Source organism: Sceloporus undulatus, chromosome 2 (genome assembly GCF_019175285.1).
Source record: "Sceloporus undulatus isolate JIND9_A2432 ecotype Alabama chromosome 2, SceUnd_v1.1, whole genome shotgun sequence".
In the NCBI taxonomy this organism is placed as follows: domain Eukaryota; kingdom Metazoa; phylum Chordata; class Lepidosauria; order Squamata; family Phrynosomatidae; genus Sceloporus; species Sceloporus undulatus.
In genome coordinates, this window is record NC_056523.1 from 243,683,385 (window position 1) to 243,708,346 (window position 24,962).

The following is a 24,962-nucleotide window of genomic DNA, read 5'->3' on the forward strand; positions in this document are numbered from 1 at the left end:
GGGCTGAAGGGCGGGGTATAAGTACTCTGATAAATAAAAAAATAAATACTTGGAATTCCACAGAAATAAATTGATGTGAACATTCAAAATCATCTCGACCCCCCAGTTTGAAGATACAGATTCCCTTTTAGCCTATGGATTGCATGAACAGGAAGAAAGCCTTAGCTCCTCTGGGGCTCTTTGGATCCTGTCTGTATTTGCAAGTATTGTTATGCCCCAGGATTTACCTATTTTTTTTTTCAGGTCACAGTTTCTCATTTTGGTCTGATTCTCTATTGAAAATGTATGGTAATACTGTATGGTCATACCTATAGGAATAGCTGTAGCTTCTGTAGTGCAAAGCTTAGTTCTTTCATTGTTATGGAAATGACAGTGGTGAAAAATCACCATTTGATGTGCTGATGTTGGACTTTTCCCCAGATACAATCCCTTGCAGAGGTATTTACTCCCACCACTGACCTTTCCACAGTTTGTTGTTTTATGCTCTGGAATTGAAATGGCATTAACTGATATTGTTACCATTTGTGCTACATGATCTCAGGTTAAATACACCAGTTTCTGGAAGGTCCTCACCCCACCCTGCAAGTCTGTTGTAGAGCATATTGTTAGCATATCTAAAGAAGTCTCACAATTCTAACTGGTGTCAAAGGTGCTTCTGTCAAGAGGATAAAATACTTATGCAACTAACAAGTGCCCCATATTTTTGTTTACTTTTGTAGTACAATAAAACTTTTTTTGAGCTTCACAATATTGAACATCTTCTGTACTTCAAATGGTGACAATACTAGTTAAATCTATTTCAGTTCCAGGTTGTAACACAACAAAATGTGAAAAGGTCAAAGAAGGTGAATACTTCTGCAGGGTATTGTAGATCTTTCTATTGTCTGTTTGCTGTCATCTTAGTAACCAAATAGTACCTATAGTTGTGATTATGAAGAGTAGTAAACATGACTTTTAAAGCTGTGTCAAAATTTTAGGGGTAGCTGATCGCATTGAGCAGTTTGAGAATTTGATGAATATGAAAGAGGAGAAGCTGAGAGGGAGATTCCGAGACACACACATTGCTCTTTTGTGGTTGAGACAGAACAGAGACCGGTTTAAAAGGCGTGTCTGTGAACCTATGATGCTTGAAGTAAGCTGATTCACTTCAATATTGCACAACTTAGTCATCACTAAAACTGAAATGTCACTTATGCTATAATCCCATTTTTAAAGCTTTAATAAGTAGTCCACTGTTTCAATGTGAATGGTGAAAATTGGCATACACATACTTTCATGCCTTCAGTTGATTCTGTGCAATTGCAAGCATGAAAAGTACAGAATATTATTCCATTTAAAGCCTTGGTATTTTGTAAACGCTGTGTTACATACTATGAAGTAACAGACTTATATGTTCAGCAACTCTTTCTTGGTGGTCTGTTCTAAGTAATTTTCCTTACTCTTGCCCTTAACTATTACTGAGCTTTCTTATAATTTCAGAAAAGCATTGCCTTTTGGGGTGAAATGAAAGCTATCTTACATCATAAGAAACATAGGCCTTTAGCATCTTTATTTCTACACCAAATTCTATATCAAAACAGTTAATGCAATAATTTCTTTTGAATAGGTTGCACCATGCTGTCTCTCAGACTGTCAAAAGTAATGTTATCTCAGAGTTAGAAAGGAGATGTATTTGTCTTTTTCAAACTCAGTTTTGACTATGAGATTATTATGCCAGTGTATCATAAGCACAAACATATTGAAGTCTAATAATTATTTGTTTCCTTCAGGCCTGCTAAATTGCAATAATTTTAATAGCATCCAGTGAGTTCTCATTAATGCATACTGTTCTATATGACCCTTTTTTGGGACAGAGGTTTCTAGATGTATATGATTTAGAAGTCCTTCCCCACCCAGTGCCACCAAAATATTGTGGGGTGCCTTTGGTTTCATCAAGACATTACTCTGTATTGAGTGTTAGGGAACAAATCATTCTTTTTCAGCACCCCATGTACCTCATGGGATATGCTTGAGATATGCCATGTATTATGCATAAACTCTGGCTTCCTTCTCACATATCATGGGGACCCTTTGCCATGCATCTTGCTCTTCTACTGACAAGGTAGCACTAGAAGTTTTCTGCTCTGACTCATCGGTGCACCAGAATCTGAACAGGTTTCTTGTTACCTGAATGTGGTGATTCCCATGACAGAAAGACACAGTCACAAAAGGACTACAATGCAACCATCCAAACTATGAATTAAGGGACTTCTATAATATTATTTATTACAAATTAATTTTATATCATTTCAAACAATAGCTTAAATTCTGTTTGTTTCATGATAAATATTAAATATAAACCAGATTTTTATTTTATATTTTAATTAATAAGAAATTAAATTAAAATTATGATCTTTCGTATGATCTCTTTGCAAAAATAAAATAGGTTTAAAGGGCATGTGTATCTGTGGGGTGGATATACGTGCATGTCTTTGCCACACTGTTGATGTAAGACACTGTAATATTGTTTAGTCCTTAGGTAACACTTTCAACAAATAGGCATGTTAAGCCAGATCACATTTAATCAGTATAATATTTAAAATTCAAAGTTTACTTTTCCTTTAACAGCCATGTATTTTACAGTGGTATGTTGATGTAGCTCCTTCACCTGCATGTGAATTTTATTGTTATCTTTTTGTTTATTCCTCTGTAAATGTTATTATGTTTCTTCCTGCCCAGATCAATATGAGAGATCACAGGCATGCTAAATACGTAGAAAATCACATTTCATCCAACGATATGAGGGCCTTTGTCTTCGAAATCCAAGAAGATATGGAAATCTTTCTGAAAGAGGCAAGGACTTCACCGTATGATTATAAAATGGTTGATATAATATGCCCCATGTTAAGGACCACAGTAAATAAACAGTTCATTTGCCAGCATTTTAAAAAAATAATGATAGCCCCATGAAAAATCAGAAAGAGTTGCTAATTTTTCTCATCTCGAATGTCTTAATTATATAGCACTTCTACCACCACCACCCCCAAAATAAAAGAACTGCTTCAAATGGTCCTAGGGCCCAAATATAATGAATGGCCTGTTGCACTAGCACAGGAATGGGCAAAGTTGGAATGAGGGTTGCATACTGTTCCTAGGGATGCTTTTGTGGCCCTGAGTGCCTCATAGGGTTCAAAAAAGTGACTTCTGTTGTTGTTTTTAAAAGGGCTTCTCATGGGTATAAAAATGTGGGGAAATACCCCTGGTCGCCTAATAATAATAATAGGATTTATTTATATGCCACCCAATCACTGGGAATCCGGGTGGCTTACAGCAGAGGGGATAATAATTAGACGCTTCCCTGCCTTCAGGCTTACAATCTAAAGACTCTCCAAGGTATCCTAGGGCACCGATGTTGTCCCCATACCAACATTTGTTCTCCTCAACACTGATAATTGAACTTTCTTATTGCTCACGTGGTAGTGTCTACAACTGTGGTTTCAGAAGGATCTGCTGCTTGCTCTGAGCCATTTATTTCCAAATGCCTGGCTTCTTTGGAATTGAGTAATTTGCAGGAAATTAAAGTGGATAATTGCCTTTGAAATTGGACACATGACTTGTCACAGAGTGTCTCTGTTGCGAGGATCTCTTCCTGACCTTGCCAGGCAGGAAAGTCAGTGGTTGCCTCCATCTATTGTTCTCCAGTTTTGTTGAGTTCCCTCACTTTTGTGGACTTTTTTCTTAAGTCCACAGCTTTTCGCATCTTGCTGCTGCCACCTTTGCTTCCAACAGTGGTGTAAATACGCTGGTGGAGCAAAGAGATAACGAATATGTTTAGGAACAATCTTTCTGCTCTTACCTAATAAACACCATTTTACTATGTCACTGTATATAATGGGACTTGAGCATCCATGGATTTTGGTATCCATGGGGGTCCTGGAACCAAATCCCAGTGGATACCAAGGGCCCACTGTACATACATTGAACTCAGTGAGGTGTACTTTTGAGTAGGCATATATGAAAGCATTGCAGATTCCTTATTCCTTTGATACCAAGCTTCTGCCTTGGAACATTTTAAAATGACTTTCAAAGGTAATTTATTGCTTTACATCTTTGAGTAAATGAATAATCTGTTAATTCTTCGTTACATTCTCTTTACATTTCTCATTATTTCAGGGCATGGGAGAATGTTGTCTTTTAGTAAGAGACACTTAACGTCTTCTATCCATAGTTATACAACCCCGCTTCGATCCACCGGGAGAGGCAGGGAAACATAAATAAATAAATAAATAAATAAATAAATAATTATTATTATTATTATTATGATACCCATGTGGAAGATTTAATCTGTATTTTTAATTTCATCTGTTCACCTTGCTTCTATTCCATTCTCTTTCTTTCTTTCTGTTTGGACAGTGATGCCACACAGAAACAACATTTCTGCTGCATCTAGTCATTTTTCATTGTGGGACCATCAAAAGTATCTAGCCACCTCATATAATTAAGGAAAGAAGATGTAGGAGCCTTTACTCATAGGCAACACACTTCCCAGTCTTAAAAAAACAACAAATACTGTCTACAGCAGTGGTCCCCAAACTGTGCCCTTTAAGAGAGTTTGCATTTCAGCTACCAGAAGCCTCAGCCATGTTGGCTAATAGTCTTGGATTCTGGGAGCTGACGTCCAAAATTTCTTAAAGAGCACAGTTTGGGGACCATTGGTCTAAAAGGTGTTGATTGCAACTCTCCTTGTCTATTTCCTACCATGTTATTTTGGGAAAGAAATGGAGCTTACAGCCATGTTAGTGACAAGCATAACTCATTCCAGATATTGTTTACTGGATTTTGTTTCAGATGAACAAATAATTGAAAAATGGGAGTTCAACCACAGCTTGGCTTTGTTCTTGATAAGTGTGGAGATGGAAGCCATTTCAAAATACAGTGTGCCTGTGCCATACTTGGACACACTATACATGGCTTTCAGCTTATGCTGAAGCCATACTGCAATACAATGAATGGCATATGTGCACCGCCACGCCTGAGCCCCATTATATTCAGTGGGTCTCGAGCATACGCGTTATTCGCCTTACCTGTAGGGTTGCCGTAATTCTCTACTAAGAACCGGAACAAAATGTAGGACAAAATTTAGACCAAAATATAGGACAATTGTAGGATAAAATTTAGCCCAAAATGTAGGACATTTAAGAAAAATGGAGAGCCTTAAATGTCCTACATTTTGGGCTAAATTTTATCCTACAATTGTCCTACATTTTGGTCTAAATTTTGTCCTACATTTTGTCCCGGTTTTTAGTAGAGAATTATGGCAACCATACAAGGGTCCACTGTACTTTCTGAAACACAGTTCTTTTTACTACTTCCACTTATTTGAGACAGCTGTGAAAGAAATGAGTATCGGGAGGCTTCCCTTATACCATTGCCTTTGCAGAAAGATAAAGCTTTTCTGTTTCCTGATTTACAAATCATATAACAAAACTACCATGCATATGCTTATAGTTTTACCATGTCACATGATTATCATTTTGAGGTAATTTAAAAATGATTTTTTTTTCCTTTACTGGTGTAATTTTTCAGGTCCATGACAATCAGAAGCTAAAAGTGAATGCTGTGTGTGCACCTAGCGAAGCATGGGATCAAAGCAAACCTTCAAAACCAATTGAAGAGCTGCAGTAAGTATTAAACTACTAGTGATAACATTTCACACTATTAAAGGAGGCAAAATACTATTCTGGCTCACATCTAATGATGAGTGAAGACTGAGGGAAGCCTTGTTTGTTGTTTATGTGCAATATGTTCGTGCATGTATTTTGAATGCTCCCACTGCATGCTGGAGTGGCTAAACCAGGATGTAGTCATATGGTCTTCCATATTTCTGCAACACAACTCCAGTGTGCTATGTTGGCTAAGTCTGCTGGGAATTGTAGTACAAAACAAAATCTTGAAGAAGGCTTTATGAATCTCACCCCTGCCTAAGCAAAACATGATGCTTCCATCTCTGGTTTGTTAATACTATGTGAAGGAGGAACTCTAACTTGTCTCTCATATTTCTCTGGCAAGTCAGTCATTAGCCAAGAACAAAAGATGACTCATCACTCTGCCTTGTTAGGAGGAGACAAAAGTCAGAGTTCCTTGTGTGCACATCTTGATCAGCAAACAACTGATGGAAGGTCTGCTGTTTGTGTAGCCAGTCCATCTTGCAGGAGCAAAGTGGGAATATTGAGCAGTATCCACCAATATGCTGATTTGGTTTCAATAAGACAGAATCTTTTCTTGTATGAACATGATTGAACAGTGGATCACCCAGATGTTTTCACTGTGATATCCAGAACAGGCACCAGAATTTGAGATATCTATCTTTAGGACTGTAGTTGTTTCTGTTGGTTGTACTGGTAAGGTTGGTTAAAAGGAGTGTACTGTATATCTTAAAGCCAAAAGTTTTAAGACAGGTCTAGTGGACATGTGACCTTCCACTTGTTGAATTCTTATGCCCAGCATAGCCAGAATAACAATTAGTGAGGGATTATGAGAGTTACAGTCAGGAGGGATTCATGTTCCCAGTTCCTGCTTTACTAGGTAGTGGTGAAAGAGTAAAAGACACATGAACATTTCTGTTTAAGAACTTCCCACTCTTGGTTTACTGACTGCTATTTGTAGCCACTTACTTATTGCCACACTTACAGTAATAGATGAAATAAACACTTTTCTTCTCAAACATCACTCCTTATTAAGTTTAATCAAACAAAGTACTTGAAAAGTAACTGAACAAATTGACAGGAAATGGAACGAAAGATAAAGATTAGTGACAAAACTGATCAGTTTGTAATTTGTTCAGAGACTATATATTTCAGGAAAACTTATCCCAACTTGACAGTTTCCAGACATATTGGAAGCCCACCATTCCAAGAAAGCAATTGTGTTAAAGACTTTGTTGTCCAGCTGGAAAAATTCAAAAGCAGGAAAAACAATTTTTAAAGGTTCACTTATGCCAATAACAAAATGTGGCCTGGGGTCAGTGGTGGCAGTTTTTGTCATTTTCTGTAAATACCATAGCCTGTTTTGAAAACTAACATTTATGTAATGAATTATTTTAATTATTAGTGTTGTAGACAACAAATTCATCTCCCAGTTTCTAACTTTTAACATTAATGAATAATGTTTAGACTTCATGTTTCAGGCTCTACAATTTACCTAATTCTGTCTGAAATAAAGTGCAGAATTGGCCTAAAGTTAACTTTTGATCTCCGTTCCTCGTTTCTCTATTTTTCTCTTTTAATGTCCTTGCTTTGAGAATTGTTTATATATCTTCATGGTGTAGAGGAGAAAGTATGTAACTGAGTCTTTCCTTCTTCAGCCGATATGGATTTTTCTCTTACATGCGAGAATTATTTGATGCTCCTTCTCCTGTGATGAGTTATTTGTGTCATCAGTATCGTGTTCATGAGGTTGCTATTGGAAGTGAGAAGACCAGAAATATGATTGAAAGGGTGAGCTATATTATTGAACATGTAGGGGGAGGGGGGCTGTACTACTTAGAAAGGCTGCTTATGCTAAGTTTTTATATAATAAAAATGAATAAAATAAAAATGAATACCTGTTGATTGAATGTCATGCCTGCTTGTTGTTGTTTCATTTAACTGGTATTCATATCTGCTTCTTGGCTTATTTTAAGTTATATGAAATGGTTTTCATCATACTATAAGCTCTCAAAATGGCTTACAATGGCCCGATACAGACAGGCCAAAATAAAGCTGCTTCGGGTCTCTTTGGAGGTATGCTGTTTAAGTGATGCATGCGTCCTAAGAGTCCGGAGCAACACAGCTGTGCTCCAGTGCTTAGGACTGGAGTATGGCTTTGTTGCGGCTTCTGGACTCTTAGGATGCATGCATCATTTAAACAGCATACCTCCAAAGAGACCTGAAGCAGCTTTATTTTGGCCTGTCTGTGTCGGGCCAATATAATGTCAAAAGCACAAAATATCTTTAAAACAATTCACTTAAAGCCACACATAATCTCATGCAAAAAAATTAGAATGGCAGACATAACAATTCCACTTTAATTCCAGCCTACAGGACATGCATTACCTACAAACTGAAGTCCACCAGAGCTTTCTCTAATCCTCTAGAGCTAGGGGTAGGAAATGTGCAGCCCTTTAGATGTTGGTGGACTGCAACTCCCACAATTCCCCACCATTGGCTTTGCTGACAAGGGCTGCTGGGAGATGTATTCCAACAACACCTGAAAAGCCTCACAATTTTTACCTCTGACTTTGCTTTAAAAAGGTCTTACGGGTGAAATATGAAAGTGGGGTGTAATGACAGAAGTAGAAGTGAGAGCTTGGACGTTTGAGCAATTTTTGTTTCTGTCAAAATTCTGCTTACTGACTGGAGGTAGGATGGGGGTGGGATATCTATGCTTCTAACTTCTGTATGCCACTACCCAAAATCATAAATATGTATTTTGTTTTTATTTTGTTGTTGATGATGATAATAATAATAATAATAATTTTTATTTATACCCCGCCTTTCCATAAATATGATCAAGGCGGCTTACAAAAGATTAAAAACATCACAGTACAGAGTTAAAACATCCCTACAAAGGAACAGGAATCAATACAATTACATATATCGGGGCAGGAGATGGGATATCCATGGTCTGGCTACTAAAACTGTGGTTTACTGCTTGTTCTTTTACAGTAGGCAGAGGGATCTTGTAGCATTTTTGAGACTAACTGTGGAGTAAGTTGTAGCATAAGCTTTTGTAGACTTGGCTTACTTCCGTATTACTTCATTTGCCTACAGACAGCCTCCCAATCTCAAGTGCTTACTTATGAGAGGACACACATCACAGATGGGGAGAAGGGTACAAGACTTCGATACCAACTCTGCTCACACATCTATTCAGGAAATGTCATCAAAGAATCTAATCACATAATATACAATATTGGTGGAACTTTCACTTGCTCATCTTCTAAATGATATATGCCATCCTCTAGTGCAGTAGTTCTCAACCTTTGGTCCACCTCATGTTTTGGACTTCAACTCCCAGAAGTCCCAGACAGCTTGCCCAAATGTTCAGGAATTCTGGGAGCTGAAGTCTAAAATGCCTGGAGGACCTAAGAGTGAGAACCACTGCTCTAATGTGATATATGCCATTCTCTGTCAACAGTGCCCTTCAGCACTTCACACTGGGCAGACAGACTAGTCTTTTCTATCAGAGGATAAATAGACACAAACCATAGGAATGGGAATATCCAAAGCTCCTTGAACAAAAAACTACAAAGGAAATTGGAAAGAAAAAAAGCTGAATTACAGTATATTCACTAATTTGAATCCATCAATAATGGGTCGAACAAAGACAATGATTTCCTGACACTGGATACCCTTAGAGAGTTTAATGTAACTCTTCTCTGATTCCCAGCCTGCCCACTCCATATTCCAAAACTCCCTCACACTATTTTATAGGGATATCCAACCACCTTGGCCTTAGGAATATCTGTCCTCCTGTCTTTATCCTTCAAGAATCATAGTTAAAAGTGAACCTGTGACCTCGTTACCATACCCACATGTTTTTCATTTCTTTGGCTACCCATACAGTCCAATTATGAAAGTCTCTATTTATGTATTATTATTTGATAAGAATAAATTTCCAAAAAAATGTAAAATCTGGAAGCCAAGAAAGCAGATGTACAGATAAAATAGGAAATCTTTATGTACTGAATGAGAAACTATTTAAATAAATAAATAAAACCAAAAAAAAATTAAAGTCTCAAGCATCATTTCAGTCCATGCATCTGAGGATATACACCTAGTCAACAAAAACTTATGCTACAACTTCTTCCACATAGTTAGCCTCAAAGGTGCTACAAGATCCATTTGCATACTGATACTTCAGACTAACATGGCTGTTTTTCACTGTTCCTTAAATGTTCTCCCTTTTCAGAATCACTGTCTAATTGTGTGATCCTGGCTTTCTTTCATGCTCAGGTCATAAAGGAAACAAAACTTAGACAGCTGTACACAGCAGAAGAACGGTATGCAATAAAAATATCTCCTTACACAAATGAAAGTATTTCCAGTAACACATCACTGAGGCCAGCACAGTACCTTACTGTCACAGTGGATGCAGATAAAAGAATACAGTTGGAAAATCAAAAAAATGTAAGTTGATTCATGGTGGTCTTTTAAGAAAATTGATAGCAGCCCATGATTTGAAATGTTGGGAATTAATAATCTTTAGAGTGTTTTGCCCCAGCAATTTGATGGGTATTTTCTATCTATTGTACTCAGCATTTAGCACTTTAAGGCAACAGTTCCAAGGAAACTCACTTGCAAGGAAACTCCAGGTAAATTAGGATCAATATGCAAGTACCTCTACCACAAGAATAATCAAAGACATGTCTATAAGACACTGTGCACTGTTTTAAAGTCACTTTTTAAAAATGTAGTAATTCTTAGGAGCAGGTTTTTTTTCTTCATTTCACTGATCTTTACATGGTTGTTTGTAAACTCTTACTATATTGCTAGTTGTGTGTATTTGGTGATTCCTCCCTCCACCCCCTCAGAGGATTACACTAAGAACTCATGGAGCTGGACAAGTACCTGTCTCAGCAGGAAGGTTGCTAAAGACTGACTCACTGTCAATATTTATTTAAAATATTTCTGCCAGTCATCGAAGTAGCTTATGATCTCATTGTGAAGTTCTCAAGAATATCTCTCACAAAACCACCAGAAACATAAACCAATACAACCTTCTCAAAGCAGAGTGTCTCACAGAGGGTGTGCCACCACATGAGAGACCTTGCTCCTCACTGCTGTGTGAGCTTCCTCAAAAGTTGATGCCAGTCTCAGAGCAGGAGTCGGTTGAGGATCTTTAAAGCATGTGGGGGGGATGGGAGACATTATGAAACCAGCTATGTAATATTTACTTTACTTCAACATGATATACATTCTGGTAATAAAAGAGCCTGATACGGATCCGAGATGTTCAGTGGTTTCTGAGAATCTGTAACACTGGAATAATATTTTGTTTTAATTTATAGTAAGAAGTATATTGTAAGAGATTTTTAGCAGGCAGAAAGTTGATGCTTCTGGCAATGTGTGTTATCATTGCAGGAAGATAGTCCATTGCAGGAAAGTAGTCCAGTGTTACAGAGTCTCAGAAAGCATTGAACACCTCGGATCCTTATTAAGCTCTTTTACTACCAGAATGTACATCATGCTGAAGTAAATATTACAACACCGTTTTCATAATGTCTCCTTCCCACCCTTTAAAAGGTCCTCAGCCAAGTCCCGCTCTAAGACTGGCATCAACTTCTGAGGAAGCGCACATAGCAAGGGAGCAATTTAATTGACTAAGGCGTGGGACAGACTGTCCAAAAAGGATGGTCTCCCGGTGCCTAGTTTTGGTCCGCGGGGAAGCCGCAGCCTCCAAATCCGCGGGACTTCCGCACAGACCAAAAAGAACCCGCAAAAAGCGGGTTCTTCTTGCGACACCATTATGATGTTGCAGTGTGCCAATGGTGCTGTGACGTGCGGACGCTATGTATCCAGCATGTAACAAAGGCGGTGCCCATCTGTACAGGGCACTGCCATTTTGATGCCCTCATCACATGTGAAGGGCGTCTAGAAGCGCTGCCCCTCTCACATGATGAGGTCCTTCTTTTGCATCTGTTTAGACCAGGCATAAATCTACAAACCGAGAAATATATCTAGATCGAAGTCATGTTGAACTCATTAGGCCTGACTTCTGAGCAGATGTCCATTTCATAGTTAATAAAGAAATATGGAGCTACCATTTGTGGACCCAATTGTTGAAGATTGTTTGGCTGTTAGTCTAAATGGTAAATTACTGTTTTGTTCAACATAGGGGCAAAGCAGATGGGGCTAAAAGAGTGGCTATAGGCCGCTACCACTCTGGGGCCGCAGCAATCAGACAGTGTGGTCCTGAGGGTGCTTGCCGCTGTGGTCCTCAATGGGCCATGAAAAGGAGTGGTAAAAAAAACACCCCTTTTGTGGCCAGTTTTGGGTGGCATTCAGCGGCCAGAGTGCAGCCTCTGCTTAGCCTCAGAATGATCTGGGGGCATGCATCATATGCACACCCTGCCCCTGGATCAGCCTGACAGTGTCCCTTTTGGCCCATCTATTTGAGGCCATAGTTGTTGAATGAGGAGGGATGTTGGTTTTAAGCAGCCATGGTTTTTAAGTGCCATATAACTTTAATGAGATTATGCTGAGAACATTATAAAATGATATTTTCTTCTGTGCTGTTTACTTTATTGTTTACTTACTTTACTGTTCAGGAAATTAACAGGCAGTTACAGTCATTAGAATCTCTTAAGGCTGATCTCGTGGAAAAGCAGAAACAACTGGAACACAGAGACAATGAGCTCCGCCAACAGAAAAAAGAGCTTCTGGATAAAAAAAATAAAAAGAAGCAATTGGAATCAAAAATTAGCATGAAATATGACAGGTATACATTTTTGTGATATCCCATTCTATTTGTTTGCAATATTATTTTTAAATTTTAAATTGAAAAGCAAAATTCAGAAAACACAGACAAAACTGGTTCAGGAGTTTCATTACCTTATTAAACAAATCAGAAAAAAATGTTCTATTGAGAAACAAGAACTTTTCACATGGAAGATACAGGTGGACTTTATTTATTTATTTATTTGATTTATCTCCTATCTTCCTCTCAGATGGAGCTCAAAGCAACTTACAATATAAGTTAAATAAACTAGCTAGGGGGAAGTGGGGAGGAAGGTGTGTGTTTATGTTTGTGACTGGATCAGCTTTTGCTCCCATAGAAATAAAAATTGCCCTGCACTCTTTTTGCTTCCAGCAGCACATTCCCAAGCATGGAGGGAAAGTGGGGAGGAAGGTCAATGTCTGTGTGAATGAGCTGCCAGCGGCATTACCATATTGACTCATATATATGTTGATCCAGGATTTTGGGGTTAGTTTTTGGGCATAAATTTCTCGACTTATAGATGAGTATACACGGTATATTTAATATAGTTGTCTTGCTTTCTAGTCAATAGCAATGCTTACTAATGTGGCCTCTGGGAATTTTGTAATAATTCACATAATGTAAAGTCGAAGGCTTTCATGGCCGGCATCCATAGTTTTTTGTGGGTTTTTCGGGCTATGTGGCCATGTTCCAGAAAAGTTTCTTCCTGATGTTTCCTGAACTGAAGCATCTGGACTGGGCTCTACAGGCCAATAGTTATTCCAGCTCAGACATCAGAAGGGCTGCCATGCCCAGGAAAACCCAGAGAAGTGAAGATAAGCAGTCACCCAAAGGGAAGGTATTTTTACCATACATCAAAGGAGTCACAGACAGAATAGGCAAAGTGGTGAGGAAGTACAACCTTCAAATGGTTTACAAACTGACAAAGAAAATCCAGCAAATGCTTTGCTCAGCCAAGGACCAGAGAGACCCTCTCACAGCCGCAGGAGTTGACTGCATACCATGGAGCTGCAGACAAGTCTACATAGGGACCACCAAATGCACTGTGCAAACCAGAATCAAGGAACACGAGAGACACTGCAGACTGGGCCAGCCAGAAAAATCAGCAGTAGCAGAACATGCCACAAACCATCCTGTTTGAAAACACTGAAGTTCTGGACCATGCCAACCACTAACATGTCAGGATGCACAGAGAAGCCATTGAAATCCACAAACATCTGGACAATGTCAATTGGAAAGAAGAAACTCTTAAAGTGAACAAAATTTGGCTACCAGTCCTGAGGAATAGCAAAATAAGGACACAGCAAATGCAAATGGGAAACCATTCAGAGTCAGGGGCTTTCCCAGCAGATAATGATCACCAATTAGTGATTAATCCTCGTTTGCATTAGCCTCCCAGCCTGAGGCCAGCCATCAGCACAGAACAATACACATGCAAATCACTCCTGCATTCCCAGGCTCACACAGTATATATACACCCAATTTTTCCAGGCAAAGCATTCTCTGAAGATGTCAGCCACAGATGCTGGTGAAACATCAGGAAGAAACTTTTCTGGACCATGGCCACATAGCCCGAAAAACCCACAAAAAACAATTCACACAATGCTCATAATTTTTTCTTGCACAGTTTAAAACAGATGGAACAAGATGCCATCAACCTGGAACAAGAAACTGAGAGAGCAAGCAGTAAAATAAAACAAATTAACACTGAAAAAGTAAAACTTGTGGCAGAGTTTATGCAGCTAATAAAGGTAAAAACAATTTTTAAAGGGCTACTATTGGTACTATTGTATATTATGAAATTATGATGCATTACTACTTATTCATTCTCTCCTTGAAGAAGGCACATTTAAGTATATTAATTGGCAGGTATATTGAACTTAATTGCTTGTCACTCAATTACTTTCCCCATGTTAGAAACATTTTGTTGAGCGGTACTGGAAAACATGAAAGCTTTTGATCAGTAATGGAGGTTCAACACATGCAAATTATTATTTGTGTTAATCATATGGTACATTATGTGCATTAGCTGAACATGCTTTAAATTTGTGGAATCTGATTTTCTGGCATCAATGTTTCTGTCCACCTAAGTGTTCCAGTACCTGCATCAGCAATCAACTACTCTGCAAAATTTGTGTCTGTTCAAATCTGTGTTACAAGAAAGAATAATTGGTCAACTCAACCAGGGCAAAGGTTCCAGTAAGGTTGAACTTGTAAGATTGTGTTTCTTTTAATGCAGAGGTGAGGAACATCCATTTACATATACATTATTAGTCAGTCCTTGGTAATACTCTTAGGCCAGTCTCTTGTTGGAATATAGCACCTGGTGCCCACCCAAATTGGAACTTGGGGGCTGTACAAATAGCCCTGTAGGGACAGTCTCCAGACGCCCCTTTTTCATCCAGATTTGGGGCTGCGGCAACCGCAAGCCAGAGCCCCACTCTGGCTTTTCCAGGGCATGAAAAGGAGCCACAAAAAGCGGCTCCTTTTTGCACCCTGGAAAGGGCACCATAGCCATGCTGTGGCTTGGCAGTGCTCCTTTGGTGCTGCATCGTATGGACGCAGTGCTGGAGGATCGCTGTGATGCCGTGCATCATGTGGTGCGGTACGCTGCGTCATGGTGCCCTGGGGGCGGAGCTGGGGCGTGTGTCATGGAGATGCTACGCCCCAACTCTGCCCCCCAGCCGACCTTTCAGGTGGGTGTGAAGAACTTCTTGGTTGCCCCAAATGTTGCCTAGATTCTGTTAACCTGCACTCTGCGGTTTTTTGATCCCACTTCTCTAACCATTGGTGCTCCTCCACTTGGGGGGATGGAATGCACAGTTTGTAAAAAACACGGGGTGTGTGATGCGATGATGAAGGTTTAATATAGGTTTACAGGTTTGCACAGTATTACTGCTGGAAGGAAAATGTGGATTTACTACTGTTTGCTAGTTTAAACATACTCCATGAATGCTGTCACTGTTCCATCATGTAGATGGGAATGCTCTACATCTTTTAATAAATGTTTAGAGAGTCAAAAGTGGAATAGGTACACTAGGATGGGGTGGAAAGGTGAACAATAACCATGGTGCGGTACAAACTGCCTGAAAAGGCCTGCCTGCCAGCAGCCTAATTTCCTCCAGAGGGAAGCTGCAGTGGAAAAAGAACCCGGGAAAACTGGGTTCTTTTTCCACCACCATAGTTACGTCACGAGTACGCCAATGGTGCACTCATGAAGTAACTGGTGTGGCGTGGCGTACAGATGCTATGCGTCTGTTATGTCATACTGGCGGCGCCTATGTACACAGGGTGCCGCCATTGTAGCGCCGCAGTATGTGCTAGGGTTAGGGACTGTGTGGTTGCCATGCGGTCCCTAACCCTAGTTGCGCTGCCGCCACTCCACAAAGGGCCCGTCTGTCCCGGGTCCATGTTGTTTTTCCTCACTGATGTTGCAGGCACTCAGTTGCACTGTGGATTGCTCAGATTACAACAAACATTTTAGATGCACCTTCCTCAGTGCTTAAATACAGTGTAAAATATGGTGTCAATGTATTGGAGTCTTTTCTCCAAGACAATCTAAAGCAATTGTAACAACTGAGCAACAGTCAGGGAAATAATCTGGTATGGCTCCTACATGTCACATTGCATAATGATGATGTAGTTGATAGGAGCATCATTCAATATTTGGTAGCCTAAAGTGGGAGTGGGGATGGCACCTTTGTTGGTTGCCCCTACTGCCTGTGTACTGAACTGCTGCTAGGTTCTCTTGGGTTTTAGTTTTGTAACCTAGGCAGACATGCAGGGGTAAAAATACAAGTGCCAGGGTGAGGATCGTGATACAGAAAACACACAGTTATTGTGTTGTGTGTGAAGTTACTCCATGGTGTACTATAACAAATATGATAAGCCTCTAGACAAAGGGATGAAGCAGGTGGCCGGGAAGGAGTGGCTTCCGGCTCCAAGGCTGGGACAGTGGCAACCACATGACTAATTCCCAAGCGGGCCTCTGCCTGCAGTCCCAAGCTGTGCCAGCCAGGAGTCGGTTTTAAATAACTCCTTTTTGTGGGAACTTTGGGCTCCATTTGGCAATGGTGGAGTGGCTTACAGCTGCTTTGGGGGCTGCAGCATGTGAACTCCATGCCCCCAAAGCAGCCAGAAGTCTCTTCTTTTGGTCCATGTGTTTTGGGCCTCAGATAGAATGTCGGATGTGTGACACTGCATTTGAAGTATAGTTGGTCAGCTTTCTGATAACATAAATTACACTATTAGTTTATCTCTATGCATAAGCTGTTAGCTCAGACAGAAAAGGCATTGCCACTAAACTGGCACCAGTGTCAAGTGTGACAAATGTTCTCCTCTTTAGCAACCTCTTTGAACATTCTTTGCAGACTTGTATCACCTTGAATAAACAGAAAACAGCTTTAGTTCTACAGAATACAACATCTGTTTTTCACAAGAACAGAATAGAAGCTGAATGTAAAGCTGCAGTTGTACAGATACGAGCTGTAGAGGTAAGAGTTACATTTTTCAATTTGTTGAATGAACTTGAAAACATAGTTAATATCTTAACCTGGAAAAAAATGTTTGGAGGAAGGGCTATGGATCAGTGGCAGAGTTTACAGAACCTGACATCTCTAAAAGGGGATAGCAAACTCTTCTGTCTGAAATACTGGACAAAATCCTGCTGCCTCTGATGATTTATCTATACTCTTGCCCCATAAGGAAAGGTAAGTATAGAAGGGAAGGTTTTTTGCTTGGTTTTTTTAAAGTGGAAAGTGCACTATGATCCAGACAGCAAAGAATGAGTTAAATGTGGAGATTAAAAACAGATTAGAAATAGTAGTAAAGGAGGAGAGAGACAGTTAAAAAGTTTCACTGACAAGGCAGGATTGATAAAACTGAGAGGGGAGAGATGAATACAGTGGATTCAGTGGAAAAGAAAAGGTTCATGACTATTGCCTCTGGAATGGATGCAAAGTGATAATAACCCAAAGGATTGTGGATTGCTCCTCTGCACCATCCGGAGAATTGCTGATGGTAAAGCTTGGATATAATGTCTAATATTAATTCCTTTCCCACTAATGAAAGCATAACCTAGTCATGTTATAATTGTAACATGATTGGGGATAGTTTTATTCCTTTTATAATATGGTAACTTTTTGTTACATTTCTTATTACTTTTTATCAAGTAAGGGCTCAAACAGAGAGGCTAAAATAAAGCTGTTTCAGGTCACTTTGGAGGTATGCTGTTTAAATGACACATGCATCTTAAGAGGCCAGAAGCTGCACCAAAGCTGCATTCCAGTCCTTAGGACTGCAAGGTGGCTTTAGCGCGGCTTCTGGCCTCTTAGGACGCATGCATAATTAAAACAGCATACCTCCAGAGTAGCCTAAAGCGGCTTTATTTTGGCCTGTCTGTTCATGCCCTAAGTCCCGTTAAAATCAATGAACTTAGGTTGCATCGACACTGGAGAAATAACCCGGTTTGGCACTGCTCTGCTCTGGGCCCCATAACAAACTCCAATTCCCAGAATTCCATAGCCTTGAGCCAGGGCAGTTAAAGCGGTACCAAACCAGGTTATTTCTCCAGTGTGGATGCAGCCTCACTTGCCAGCAACTGTGTGGGTAAAATTGCAGCATTAAGCACTCACAGTAAGGTAACAGGGAAAAAATGATCTGTCGTCCAAATAAAATTTTAAAATTTATAATCTTTCTTGTAGAAGAGGAATTCCTGCTTTTTGTAGCATTTGGTTCTTGTGAAGCAGAACAAACCAATTTATTAAAAGTAGCATTTAAAGTATAAATCTTTAAAGAAATTCTGTGGAATGTTCATGACCTCTTGTTGTGTTAGTCTGGACATACTGTCATGTCATTCTCTTACCACTCCCCAATTATTCCTGTGCATAATTATTCAAAAGATTATTTAAATGATTAATGTATGCTTGTGCTTATTTTTAATTATGTTTCAAATTAGGTAAGTTTTGTACTAAAGGCCAGCAGCTATTGCCACCGAGGTAGATATGTTGAAGTAATGAAAGCAAATGGGAAAAGAATTACTTTCCTAAAGCTGAAACTATAATTGTATCTGCCTAAAGTTTTTGGACCTTAGAACTAGAATGAATTCTAAAAGATAGCAGTCCATTCTCTGGCTGTGACAATAGCAGTAACATTCAGCTAGGTGGAGCAATAGTCAGGTTCTAAATAAGATAATTTGTTATGTTCATATATACCTTACATTATCATTAGCAAAATAATATGAAGTGGCACAGTGCTTATACAGATTACACTACCTTGATAAAAGTAGGTCAGTTTCTCTCTCTCTCTTTTTATATACAAACAACAAGACATAAAGTGGCAGCTAGGGGGCTATTTTTTCTGATGGTTCTTTTTGCCTCCCAAATGCAGTCTATGGGTTCAGCTGAACTGTATAGCAGCAGTTAACACCCATTGCTTTTATATAACCAAGAGGGCTTGAACAGTTAAGTAAAAATTCCATTGCGTCTAATGTGCCTTGGAATTATTCCTGTTCCTGTGTGTTTTGTTGATAGTCTTTCAGAGAGCTTTGAACAAGCTGTGGCAGACAGGCAAAATACAATTCACTCTTTTTCTGTGGGAGACTAATGCCACATATGTACTTTCTGTGAGCTTCACACAGGGATTCATTGAGAATAGTTAAACATTGTCTTTTGGATTAGAATAAGTTGCCCTTGTTAATACACATGCACATTAAAAATGCCACATGAACATTGGCAGTTTTGATGTGTTTTTCATATTCAACACAGCACTTTAGATCAGGAGCTCAAGTATTATTTTAAGCAACTCTGGTTATTTAATTCTCTTAATGAATATGAGTAACAAATACGTGTTTTATGACCCATATGGAACAGTCAGGGGGATTGTTAGCCCCATCTGCTCATCAGATAATTGGCACTGTCACCTTTGTGTTTGACAACTGTTTTGAGAGAGACTTGTAAATTGTCTTGCTGGGTGTGATTTTTTGGTACATGTACTGTGCACGTTTGAGAGAAATATCCACAAAGTTCTATTCAGAACATACATCACAGTCTTTATTTTAGAACACTTTTCAATAATATAGTAATCCTGGTTTTTCTTCTGACTGCATTGTTCATCTGTAATAATTTAGGGCAACTGTGAGATTGTGTGTCTCTTCAGCACAGGGCTTGTCTACATGAATATTTTAACCCAGTTCCCTGGGCTCATTCCATCCTGTTTACATGATGTAAGGCCAAAACTCCAAGTCTGTTTCACACTGTCTTCATGACACCAATACCTGATTTGGGACTTCCTCCCCCTAAGCTTCATTTAAACAACTCACCTTTTGCTGCAGGTTTTTGGCTCTGTTTGGGGCAATGGTTGCTGCCATTTTACTCATAGTCCCTGTAAGCTGCCCAGTGCCGTAAGTTGGCAATTTCTTGAAGCCACACAACAATAAAGTCCTTGCCTGCTGACACACAGACTAATACAAATGATAGAAAAAGAGAAAGGAATGTTGAGGAAAGGGGGGGGGGAATTCCCTTGGCATTTCTTGATGTTACAGAATCTTGACATTATCCTCTAATGTGGACAGGTTGGTCATCTTGCCTTTATGTATATGCACACACAACAGCTCTTAGGGTGCATCTACAATAGAAATAATGCATTTAAAGTGTTGTAGGTCCATCCTATGGAATCCCAGGATTTGTAATTTTCAAGGTCTTTTGCCTTCTCTGCCAAAGAATGCTGGTGCCTTACAAAACTACAAATCCCAGGATTCTTTAGAATGGAACCATGGCAGTTAAAGTGGTGTCAAACTACTGTACATTATTTCTACAGTCTAGAGGCATCCCTCAGTCCTCGCCTGATAGCTTGAAGAACTTATTTCTTTTCAGCTATAGTTAAACATATCAAAGTAAATCACAAATAATCATACCCTGTGTGCAGTCAGATTAAAATAATAATAATAATAGTGAACTTGCTGTTGGGGTGCTTTAGCCAGGGCACTCCAATGAGTTATTCTGCTTGTTTAATTATTTTTGCTTTGAATATGTGTGTGTGTGTGTGTGTGTGTGTGTGTGTGTGTGTGTTGCTGCTACTGCTGTTGTAAATAGCAATATCCCTCCACTGAAATGATTATAGAAGTTCTTCAGTGGAGGAAAACATTAATGTCAGAATTGGCCTCCATGGTGTGAATCACACTGCCATATTTCGATGGTCAGATGTAGTTTGAGTAACATTTGCTAGTTTTTATATACCATGTTACAAATCATTGACACTCCTCCTAGGACCTTGTTGTTGCATAACATTCATATTTGTTTGGCTGTTAGAAATAGAAAAATTAGTCCCGTCATTGGGACTAATTGATCTGCTTAATGATTTATGAGCATCCCATATTTTGTGAATAAATTTGTCTACAAATTTAAGATGCCTTACCAAAACAGCACATAGCTTTTCCTGTTACATAGTTGCCATGATATCATAATTGTTGGTTTGAGAGCATCTGTAAACTTAGGTGCCAAGAGCTGATTTCTAATTCACCATGGCCCATTACAGACAGGGGCTGGCATACAATTGGTTACAGTGGTACCTCGGGATACGAATTACCCAGGTTACGAAATTTTCGGGATACGAAAAAAATCCCATAGGGAATTATTGTTCCGGGTTACGAAAGTTTTTTCGGGTTACGAAAAAACTTCGGCGCTATTTTAAAGGGAACCGCGGCTTTTCCCCATTAGCGCCTATGGCATTTCGGCTTACGAAGGCTTTTCGGGTTACGAAAGCGGCCGCGGAACGAATTAAATTCGTAACCCGAGGCACCACTGTAGTTCTAACTAGAATACACCTATTCAATCAGTTGTTGAATGGTGACTCAACACATACAGTAGTTAAATCCCATTGATTCAGTGAATCTACTCTAGTCAGGACTGATAACAGGAGTTACACCATAGTGGAAGATCATGGCTTTCTGCTTTGTGATGGAGCTAAGGTGAGCCTATTTGTGCCAGGTTCCTTTCCCCTCCTCTTTTGCACCCACACAGTTAACTGAAGCTTTTCCACTCAGTTTTAAACAAATCATACTTCCCTGTCATCTATAAATTCAGAGAAATGTGATTTGTTAAAACTGTGGTTAGTGAGGACAAGTCAAGATCACAATGTGGTTTAAACAAGCCACAATTTTTCAAGTTCACATATCTTAAACTATAGCCAGTTTAAAACCAGAAATGGCCATTTATAGTTTCTGTGTCTGGCACATGAAGAGGGAGGCAGGGAGAGGAATGTGAGCCTGAAACTTGCCACAACTCTGTCGTATCTGAGCTGACCAACAGAAAGCCAGAAACTATTTGGTATCCTAATCTGCAGATGTAATTTACTTCAGCATAGGAGAATGTCTGATCCATAAGCAAAATCCGTTTACAGAGATCTTGGGAATGCCCCTTCCCTTGCTTAAAGTCCAGCCTTAATCCATTGAGTGTGGACATCAGAGAGGGATATGTCTGAGATATGGCATGTAGGAATTCCTCCCCTTTGATCAGAGACTGAGATAACTGAGAAGATTAATCTGGGAGCTGGTTTGGCCCATTCGACATTGCCCTCGGTGGGGCAAAGTGTGGCGTTGATCAAGTGCAGCCAATGTTCCTTCAGTATTATTTTCTTATGATAAATAAATATCAGACTAGCCAGTGCTTGGGTCTGTGTAGAACTCCCCTCCCTATTGTCTTAATGGGGAAAGCAAGAAGAGAATAAAAGTAGGTCTTTTCCTGAAGTGACACTAAGAGCCCAAACAGACAGGCCAAAATAAAGCTGCTTCGGGTCACTTTGGAGGTATGCTGTTTAAATGCTGCATGCATCCTAAGAGGCCGGAAGCTGTGCCGAAGCCACACTCCAGTCCTAAGGACTAGAGCACAGCTTTGGCATAGCTTCTGGACTCTTAAGGTGAGTGTGTCATTTAAACAGCATACCTCCAAAGTGACCCAAAGCAGCTTTATTTTGGTCTGTCTGTTTGGGCCCTAAAAGCTTTTTACTAAGCTTTTTGTGTGGTCACATTGGCTTTTTTAGATGGACTACCCCATTCATTGTAATTGTGTCTGTGCCTTAGTAATTTCTAAAAGAACTCCCACCCATCACTTGGATGTTTGATAATGATAACTAAAAGTTTATTCTGTTGGGTTTTGAAAATTTGTGCAATATAACTAGTGAGAACTATCAGGATTACTTCTGCTGCTGAAATCTGTTCCCATGAAGAGATAAAACACAGAAAATAGAATCAAAAGTAGTGGTGGGGAATATCTTCAGGAGCCCAGAAATTTTGCTGAGACACATGAGCTCTGGCAGTTCCAGCCAGCAGCTTTGGATGAGCAGTTAACCATGGTATAGACTTTGTGCCTGATATGACAAAATTGGATGTAAACACTTTGGTTTTTTAGAGTTGTTAATGTTATGTTAGGTTCAGAGTGGTTTTGTATGTACATTTCAGGTATCACAAGGTAGTGATAAATTGTTGTTTTGTTCTGATGGTATCTGTGATGTTGATTCATTATGAGCGGAACTAGCATTTCATTGAAGCCCAGTGGAGGAGAAGCCAGTCTCATAGGTCATATCCAGGACTTCTTCTGTTTTTGTGTCAGTGCATCTTATTCTTTGTATGGATGAGCATCATAAAAGTTGTCCCAGTCTGTGATGATAAAATGGGAGATGTAGCACCATGAAGATCTGTATTCAAGTTCCCACTCAGATATGATGCTGATTGGTTAACTCTGCTTCAGAAATGGTATCCCAGCTCAACTAAGGATGATGGGTGTGGGGGAAGAGAAACCATTCATGTTGCTCTGTGCTGATTGCATGAAGTGCATTGTAATTAAGTTAAATCAATGAATCTCCCTTGCCATTTATGTACATCTGAGGGAGGTGTGGAGCTCATGGCAGTCCTTTTGGCTTGGAGCTGAAAACCTTTTATGCTCTTTAATACATTTTAAAGGTCGTTTGGGTTGTAACTCTACATATTGCTATTTTATGTGTTAGATCCAGTCAGCAGACTGAATTGGCCATCTTGAACAAGAGCTAGGTATAAGCTATGAGCTATGGCCAGTAAGTGTTGGATAAAGCGGGGAAAAACAGACAAGCTAGGTTGCCCCTGCATTCTAAAGATTATGAAGTACAACCTCTTTACTCCTAAGATGGACCCTGTGTCTCCTCCTACATATATGTCTCCTCCAAATTCACCTTCTCTCATTGTATCAGTCGTATCTTGGACTAGTTAAAAGGTAGTTAAAAAGAGAACTCACTTATTATTTCAAAATTCAGACTCTGAGTAGAAATTATAGCCAATTCCTTGTTGGATTTTTATATGCATAGCAGTTACAGTCATCCCTCCATATTTGTGGCTTTGATATTTGCGGATTTGATTATTCACGGATTTCATTAATATGTTCTCTCTAGGACTGTCTAGGTCCTCCAGTGCAACTCTATGGTCAACTTTAACTAAAAGATGCACTGAAAGACCATTTGTAGTTACTCCAGTGCCATTCTATGGTCACTGTATGTTGGACATTGACCACAGAGTTGGACTGGAGGACCTAGAGATTCCTAGAGAGGTGTCCTCTCAGGTAAAAACAGTGTTTTTGTTATTTACGGGTTTTCCATATTCACGGGGGTCTTGTTCCCCTAACCCTAGTGAATATGGAGGGACAACTGTACTTATTTGGTCTTATTAAGATAAATACTTTCTCTCCCTAAAATCGGTAGGAAAAGTTGTGTTGGTATGTGAGGAGAGGTTTCTTAACTTTGGATCTTATTCAGTGCAGAGTTCAGGGCAGTCATGTCTTAGGAATCCCAGAACTCTTAATAAGTGTTGGAAGTGTTGCCAGGATTAAACTGTGTTCAATCGATCGATACTGTTGTTTATTGCATATTAGTCAGGAGATTTGTTGAATTCCTGGTTGGCCATCAGATACAGTTGTTGGGCTCTGTTTTATCTAGCAGTTCACAATATCAGAAGTCCATGTAATGATAATGTTTTTATTGTGTTTACTTGAAGCCAACCAGCTTTTCTTTAAAAATAAAGAGACTATCTTCAGTTTGCATTGCTTTTGTTTATTGTAGAACCAACTGATGGAGTTGGAAGAAAAGAAGAGAGTCCTTTTGGAGAGGTGTAAAGAATTAATTCGGAAAGCTGAGCAAGCTTGTAACCTCCAACCAGATCAAAAAATTCCAGAAGAATTAAGCAAAGTAAGAATCACAATAGAAGATATCATTTTCTCTCTCTGTCTCTCGTTCTCTCTCTCTCTCTCTTGGTCTTTCCTTCCCTCCCTCCCTCCCTCCCTCAAACATGTTTTTAGGGTGGGTTGGCTATATAATTCAAACAAAATACACATCTTCAAAACATCTGCAGTAAACCAGTAAAACAAAATTATAAAAAACCTTTGAACCTAAAGCCAGGAAGAATGAAATAAAATCTATGTGACACTGCATATTTACCGTAACATTTGTGGCCAGGCAACCACCATCAAGGAAGCCCTCTCTTTTTT

The 24,962-nt window shown here is 39.4% G+C and overlaps 1 protein-coding gene across 3 annotated transcripts in view; it reads left to right on the top strand.

Annotated features, from left to right (window-relative positions):
* Positions 1–24,962, top strand: part of SMC5 (structural maintenance of chromosomes 5) — a 58,959-nt gene that overhangs the window by 17,539 nt on the left and 16,458 nt on the right. For all 3 annotated transcript variants that reach the window (XM_042451609.1, XM_042451611.1, XM_042451612.1), the window contains 9 exons: positions 978–1,132; positions 2,719–2,832; positions 5,566–5,660; positions 7,343–7,475; positions 9,975–10,148; positions 12,290–12,459; positions 14,087–14,210; positions 16,830–16,952; positions 24,538–24,663. In XM_042451609.1, coding sequence (XP_042307543.1) covers positions 978–1,132; positions 2,719–2,832; positions 5,566–5,660; positions 7,343–7,475; positions 9,975–10,148; positions 12,290–12,459; positions 14,087–14,210; positions 16,830–16,952; positions 24,538–24,663 — 1,214 coding nt within the window. The remainder of the gene's footprint in view (positions 1–977; positions 1,133–2,718; positions 2,833–5,565; positions 5,661–7,342; positions 7,476–9,974; positions 10,149–12,289; positions 12,460–14,086; positions 14,211–16,829; positions 16,953–24,537; positions 24,664–24,962) is intronic.